Genomic DNA, 7,688 nt, shown 5'->3' on the forward strand with positions numbered 1-7,688 from the left:
GAGGGGGCAGCAGGCGGGGCCTGCCACGTCACTTGGAGAGAGTGTGTTGGGAAGGAAGGGCAGAGCGGAGAGCCGAGCCGCTGCAGCTGCGGCGGCTGCAGCGAAGGCACAAGGGCTGGGGAGGTGGGTCCGCGCGCCCCGGCGCCGGGGCGGCCCCAGGGCCCTCTCGCAGGCCAGCAGCGCGGCTCGGAGGGAGGCGGTGGCGGCCGCGGCGGCGGGAACGGCGACCTTGGCCAGCGGAGCCCGCGGTGGCCGTAGGGCGGAGGCCGAGCCCCGCCAGGCGTCTTGGCCGAGCCGGAGGGAGGCGCATCTGGCGCTCGGGTCCCAGCGGCGGCCGGGGGTCTGGAGCTGCTGGAGGAGCGCCGCGGGAGCTGGGACGTGCTGACCGGTCTGGAGGGCGGACCCCCGCGTCCCGGAGCCCAGTCTGGGGAGGGGCGGGGGCGCGAAGCCGCGCTTCTTTCCTGGCGTCCAGCTGCACACGCGCCAGGCTGCGGTTCCAGGTACCACAAGCTCTATCTAGCATCGGGCGCGGATAACTAGGGGCGCGGAGCCGAACCCTCCGCGCCCGGGTCACCTCCCCAGACCTAGCCCGGCGAAGACCAGGGCTTCGGGGCTTAGGGACCCGACGGCTGTCGTACCGCGAGCCCCACCCCGAAAAGAAGGCGCCGCCGAGAGGTGGGAGACGGCGCCGCGCCCGGGAGGTCGTGTCGTGGGCGCCGTCCTGGTGGCGGGGAGCGCACCGCGGAGGGGACATGCGATCGGAGAAGTCCCTTACGTTGGCGGCGCCGGGGGAGGTCCGTGGGCCGGAGGGGGAGCAACAGGATGCCGGAGACTTCCCGGAGGCCGGCGGCGGCGGCGGCTGCTGTAGTAGCGAGCGGCTGGTCATCAACATCTCCGGGCTGCGCTTCGAGACGCAGCTGCGCACCCTGTCGCTCTTCCCCGACACGCTCCTGGGGGACCCCGGCCGCCGCGTCCGCTTCTTCGACCCGCTGAGGAACGAGTACTTCTTCGACCGCAACCGGCCCAGCTTCGACGCCATCCTCTACTACTACCAGTCGGGGGGCCGGCTGCGGAGGCCGGTCAACGTGCCGCTGGACATCTTCTTGGAGGAGATCCGCTTCTACCAGCTCGGGGACGAGGCCCTGGCTGCCTTCCGCGAGGACGAGGGCTGCCTGCCCGAGGGTGGCGTGGACGAGAAGCCACTGCCCTCCCAGCCCTTCCAGCGCCAGGTGTGGCTGCTCTTCGAGTACCCGGAGAGCTCGGGGCCCGCCCGGGGCATCGCCATCGTCTCGGTCCTGGTCATCCTCATCTCCATCGTCATCTTTTGCCTGGAGACGCTGCCGCAGTTCCGTGCAGATGGTCGAGGCGGAAGCGATGGTGGTGGTGTCTCCCCAGTGTCCCGGGGCAGTCAGGAGGAAGAGGAGGATGAAGACGATTCCTATGCATTTCATCCTGGCATCACCCCCGGGGGAATGGTGGCAGGGGGCTCATCCCCACTAAGTACTCTTGGGGGCTCCTTCTTCACCGACCCCTTTTTTCTGGTGGAGACTCTGTGCATCGTCTGGTTTACCTTTGAGCTGCTGGTGCGCTTCTCCGCCTGCCCCAGCAAGCCGGCCTTCTTCCGCAACATCATGAACATCATCGACTTGGTGGCCATCTTCCCCTACTTCATCACCCTGGGCACCGAGCTGGTGCAGCAACAGGAGCAGCCGTCAGCCAGTGGAGGCGGCGGCCAGAACGGGCAGCAGGCCATGTCCCTGGCCATCCTCAGAGTGATCCGCCTGGTCCGGGTGTTCCGCATCTTCAAGCTGTCCCGCCACTCCAAGGGGCTGCAGATCCTGGGCAAGACCCTGCAGGCCTCCATGCGGGAGCTGGGTCTGCTCATCTTCTTCCTCTTCATCGGGGTCATCCTCTTCTCCAGCGCCGTCTACTTCGCAGAGGCTGACGATGATGATTCGCTCTTTCCCAGCATCCCGGATGCCTTCTGGTGGGCGGTGGTTACCATGACCACGGTAGGTTACGGGGACATGTACCCCATGACGGTGGGGGGCAAGATCGTGGGCTCGCTGTGTGCCATCGCCGGGGTCCTCACCATCGCCCTGCCCGTGCCCGTCATCGTCTCCAACTTCAACTACTTCTACCACCGGGAGACGGACCACGAGGAGCACGGCCAGTATACCCACGTCACCTGTGGGCAGCCGGCCCCGGACCTGAAGGCAGCTGACGGTGGACTTGGCAAGCCTGAGTTCTCGGAGGCCACTCGGGAGCGGAGACCCAGCTACCTTCCCACTCCACATCGGGCATATGCCGAGAAAAGGATGCTCACTGAAGTTTGATGGATGCAGGCCGGGCCTGCACGGAAGGAAGACACTGAGCAAACCATCCCTTAGGGCTCCTTCTCATTCTCCACCACGCGCACCCCACAGCTCCAGGTGACTTCCTGACTCCCTCCCCTACGCCCAGTTGCTGGCGCCAGGACCACACACCTGGACTCTCAATCTTGTTACTTGACCCCTGCGGCGTCCAAGGTGTTTCTCCATCTGAGTGACATTTTCGAAATTCTAACGGTGCCACCCATTCATGCCCATCTTCTGTCACGTGGATGAGATTTCTATCTGACCTTCCCTCAAGACTCTGATTTTTCATGTCTGGGACTTGTAATATCGCTAGGAAGAGCGGTGTTGACAAGATGGAAACCAGGCATACTTGGGTCCTTTTTCCCCTTAGCGTCTGTGGCTTCGGGGCATGCCCCTGGCTTAGCTTCTGGCCACATGGTAACCGGCAGAAGCGCGGGGACAGAAACAGTACTCCTTCTGTTGTTTTCCTCCAGCGCCCTGTAACACTGGCTGGTCATCCTGAAGAGGACCCCTGGGAGAGCCTTCAGCTGCCCAGCCTGAAAATATGCTATTCATCTCTAATCTTGGATGCAATTAGAGAAACTACAATTACACTCGGCCATTTAGAGGATATGAGAGTCAGTTCTGGACCAAAGGGGTCAATGGATTCTTCCAGGTGTGATCTGGCACCGTAGACATCAGTCTTTGGTCTCCACTTAGTTCTCCCCACTCTGATCCCCTGACTCTCTCTAGCTTCCAGGAAGGCTGCTTCTCAGAGCCAAACACTCTTCCTGTGCAGAGGAACTGGCGAAGGGGAACCACAGAGCTGGGAGAAATGGCTGAATATAATCAAGCACCTGGCTTGACCGCTTATCAGAAGAGAGGTGCCACGGAGACAGTGCCATCTCGGGGGGCAGAGGAGTCTTCTGCTGATTGCAAATTTCTCTCCCTCACTTCCCCCGACCCTCTCTAGCCCTCCACCCTTCTTCCTGGGAGTCTGACTTAGGATTGCTGTTGAAGGCTTTCTAAAGCAGACTCCAGCCTAAACCCACAGACAGGTAAAAGCACACATTGGATGCTAGCGTGGGCTTTTTTTTTTCTTTTCCATTTTGTGGGCAATGAGACAGGTGGTTTAGAGTGAGGAAGAAGCATTATTCCTTTGCTGACAGCCTCACTGTTAGAGGTTTTTGCTGAGTCAAACAAACATTCTTCTGCTCTGGCCCTGGAGCTGCAGCCAACAGCTCTCACTGGTAAGGTGCCACCTGGACCAAGTCATCATCTTCCGTTGTGAACCCCTGTTTCTGTCCCCTCATCACATTGTCATTCATTTGTTGCCTTGATCAACTGTGATGCACTGTTCTGAACTCTCCTGGGTACAGTTCAGAAACTGAAAGGACTGTTAACGAGTTTTTAATTTTATAAACTAGGCTTTAGGGCTCCTTGATAAGAATTTTTAAAAAAGTCTTTTCTCAAAGAGCAAACTTATGAGGGACGGCCTCTTGAGGGTTTTCTTGAGAGACACTGTCCGGATGTTGCCACACTTTACAGGGTAACTTGGGTGCCACAGTCCCTCTTTGTGCCTCAGTTTCCCCACCCATTCAATGGGAACATTCATGTCTTCCCCCAACCCCCACCTCATGGGGAATGGCCCGTGAACTCATCTGGGAGGCTGGGGATGACGCTATGCAAATGTGTGAACTTCCGTAATGGTTTCTAGTTCGTTACCACGTTCCCCCATCTCCCATAGGCAAGGCCTCCCCTGAGAGTTCCTGCCTTGGATCCAGAGCCCATGCACAGGCCATTCTGGGCCATTGGCTCTTTAAATCCCTCCCTAGCCTCTTGAACCGGGCCTTGGTCTTTCTTCTTACCCTTTGGCAAGGAGGATACTCTTTGGAGCGATCCAGTGGGATCCTTTTAGGGCCAGACACCATCATCTTGATTGGGAGCTTGGCTTCTCCAAACCTGAAATGCAGTAGGAGACGCTCATGATTCAGACACTTGCTCTGAGGCCGTAAAGTGCCAGGTTTCCAAATGTCTTCTGGAATATTACTCCTGGCAGTTCGGGGGAAAGAGAAGGCCCACCCAGGGGCAAAAGGAATGCTCCCGGCGAGGGTAATGTTGGCACACGTATGCATGTGTCTCTGTATGTACGTATGTGCTCATCTTCATCTCCATTTCCTTTTCAAGTCAGAGCATGCCCGAAAGTAAAGGGTTTGTGGAGAGCTGGGCTCTCCAGGGACTCTGGTTGCCGTAGCAACCTTCCAGACTGTTCTCTCTATCTTCTGATTTGGGCAGCCAGGGAGAACAGGAGACTACGTATTCCCAGCTTCTGAAAGGGGGACGCCTCTCGCATATGGGTTTGGGGGCTGCTAGGGGTAGGACAGGGGTGCGTGACCTTCGGAAAATGAAGGGGAAGCAGGTCCCCAAAGCTTCCCAACTGGACCTTTCTTCCTGGTTTCCCCACCCAGTCATTGAAGCTGCCTCATCCCACCCCTGGGTCTTCAGAAACTTGAATGCTAAGCAACTGCCGGTTAAACCAATGTCCATATTATGTTTTTTGAAATGGCCTTGGAGGGGACTAGCTTCTCCAGAGGCAGTCAAGCTGGGCCTGGCCAAGGGTCGTACTCGTTTTAATCCGTAATAGCACGTGTGGAGCACTCACGTCCTCGGAGAGAGGCTCCGCCCAGCCCCAAGAGAGACAGAGAAACGACGCTCCTTCTTCCCAAGGAACAGTCTAGCGCTTGGGAGGAATTTCATAGGTGGTTCATCTTAAGATGTGCAAGAAACACTGAGAGGCTGTGACCTGACCTAGTTCCTGTGAAGGATTCTGCCAAGTGAACCCCTCTGACTCTGAGCCTCTTGATGTGGATTTTGCTCCCTGAGCGCCGAGACAATCTGTGCCTGGTGTTGCTGTGACAGCTGGGGTGGCGATTTCGCAGCTGCCAGCAGAGGGGTTCAGGTCATCGTTCGTTACACCTGACTCGGGCCCACAGGAGCTCCCAGAGGTCTTCCTGGATCTGTGAAGCTCGGCTGAGACGTGGGAGATTTCCTCCTGCCAGATCAGCCCCAGGAGAGAAGGGGACAGCTGGCCGTCTTTGCACCCGAGGTAGGTTCTCCTGTTGGGGAATTTCGTTCTGGCTCAGTCCTTCAGGCCAAATGAGAACAGGGGTGGGGAGGGGCAGAGAGAGGGCGGGAGAGAGTGTGTTTGGGGGAGGATGATGGCTTTGGTTTCCTTTCCTCAGCGGCCACCTCGCTCTCTGTGTTTTTGTCTGCATCTACTTTACTCTCCTTCTCTGTTTCTGTTCCCACACTGCTACCTCCCTCCTTCATCCCCTTCATATATATATATATATATATATATATATATATATATATATATAATTAACGTATTTATTTTGGCTGCGCTGGGTCTTTGTTGCGGCATGCATGTGGGATCTAGTTCCCCGACCAGGGATTGAACCCAAGCCTCCCGCACTGGAAGCATAGAGTCTTACCCACTGGACCACCAGGGAAGCACCCCCCATCCCCTTCTAATCACCCCTTTTTCTCTGTATTTACCCCTTCCGTCTTCTATTGAGTGTCACTCTCTCTGCCTTTTGTTTTGTTCTCACATCTCTGATTTTCCCCCATCTGCTGTTTGAATCTCTTCTTCCTCCTCTGTGTATCTTTCTCTCTGTCTCTCTCTTACATTCTCAGGGGCTGGGAGCACCTTGGGGCATTTCAGCTGAGATTGCCCTTTGGACTGTAAGACGGCTGTGACCTAGGGTGTTTGCTCAGAAGGTTGTTCTCCAGCTGGAGGACCCCCTTTTTCCTGTCATCTTGGTACAGCATCCTTTCCTAGGGTACTCGCCTCTGTGGGCAGAGTCCTGAGCTTCTGGAGCAAGGTGAGATTGCTGTGGGTTCAGGAGATGTCTCGGACAACATTTCTTGAATCTGCAAGGATAAAATAGAGAAGGAGAGAGAGAGAGAGAGAGAGAGAAGGAACCTGAGAGCAATACATTTCAGAGAAATACTTTGAAATGGCCTTAAGAAGGGTCCCCCAACCTTCAGAAGCTTACACAAAGGTTCAAGACAATGGCACAGTGGAAAAAGTGAAATAAACACAGAAGAGAGGGCTTAGGAGGAAGGCATAGAGTGGAATTAGACTAGAAAAAGTCTTAATTCAAGGGCGACCTTCTGACTGCCCTTAATTCACTCGAAGGGTCTCAGAGCTGTCTCTCTTGTTCACTGAAGGCAGAAGAAAAGCAAAGGACATAAACGTCAGTGGTGCAAGGTGCGGGGGACACTCCTGGGCATGATGGGTTAAGATTCACCAACCGGTCCGTAGGGAGGCTCGTGCATCTCCTTGCTGGAGGTCGTGTAGGCTGATTCCCACCTGCATCAGGATATCAGGCGGCTTTCGGAGGGTAAGGGACATTTTCTAAAAGAGGCTTGTGGTGACAGTTGTACAGCTCTATAAGGCAACCCAAAAACGTCACTGAATTGTTAAAAAAAAAAAAGTGACATGAGACTAATAACCTCAGAGTTTCACCTCTTGTCTGGGAGATGATTTGGTTTTATACATCTAGAGGTTAAGCCTCTCTAAAGATGGACCACACTGCGTATTCAGGATGGAGTGACAGTTTGTTTTCTCTGCCACACGGGGACACTTTAGAGCTTTCATGCAGTTGCTGCCAGCTCCTCCCTTCCAGTGCCAAGAACTGTTTGTTTTCTTTTGTCTTGAATTTTGACAATGAAACCTTTGTGGGACTGACATGCCCCTTTCTTTTTGCTCTGAAGACAGGCCAAGCCATTCCTGGTCCGTGCAGAGCCTGCTTGGCATGTACTGAACTAGGATAAGCACGTTGGATGTGACTCATTCATGACAGAGGATGAAGGCAATGAACTCGCCTCCCCCCCCACCCGCCCCCGCCAAGGGGTTTCTACTTTGCTGGCAAAAGAGAAACAATCAAAACCTCACAGACAAACGCAGAAAACTCCACCTTATCTCTGTACCTGGAAACTCAGAATTCCTTAAGAAATTACACAGGAGTCAAGGTGTTTTTCTCCTGGCCTGGTCCCCACCCTCCAGCCGCTGATGGGGCCCCGCAGGCTGTGGTGCTTCCAGGAAACAGAAGAAGTAGGGGTGAGAGTCTTCCCTTAGCTCGTCCTCCTCCAAGGGTGCTCATGGGATGTCATTCCTCTCTCTCGCTCGCTCGCTCTCTTTTTTTAAAAAATATTTATTTATGTATTTGGCTGAGCCAGGTCTTCGTTGCGGCATGCATGTGGGATCTAGTTCTCTGACCAGGGATCGAACCCGGGGCCCCTGCGCTGGGAGCACGGAGCCTTAGCCACTGGCCCACCAGGGACATC

The 7,688-nt window shown here is 55.7% G+C and overlaps 1 protein-coding gene across 1 annotated transcript; it reads left to right on the plus strand.

Moving 5' to 3' along the window:
• The first annotated feature begins 222 nt into the window (after positions 1–222).
• On the plus strand, positions 223–2,580 carry KCNA6 (potassium voltage-gated channel subfamily A member 6). The gene has a single exon (XM_068560414.1). The coding sequence runs from the start codon at positions 753–755 to the stop codon at positions 2,334–2,336; it is 1,584 nt and encodes a 527-aa protein (XP_068416515.1). The 5' UTR covers positions 223–752; the 3' UTR covers positions 2,337–2,580.
• The last annotated feature ends 5,108 nt before the right edge of the window (positions 2,581–7,688 follow it).

This window comes from Eschrichtius robustus, chromosome 13 (assembly GCF_028021215.1).
Source record: "Eschrichtius robustus isolate mEscRob2 chromosome 13, mEscRob2.pri, whole genome shotgun sequence".
NCBI classification, from domain to species: Eukaryota; Metazoa; Chordata; class Mammalia; order Artiodactyla; family Eschrichtiidae; genus Eschrichtius; species Eschrichtius robustus.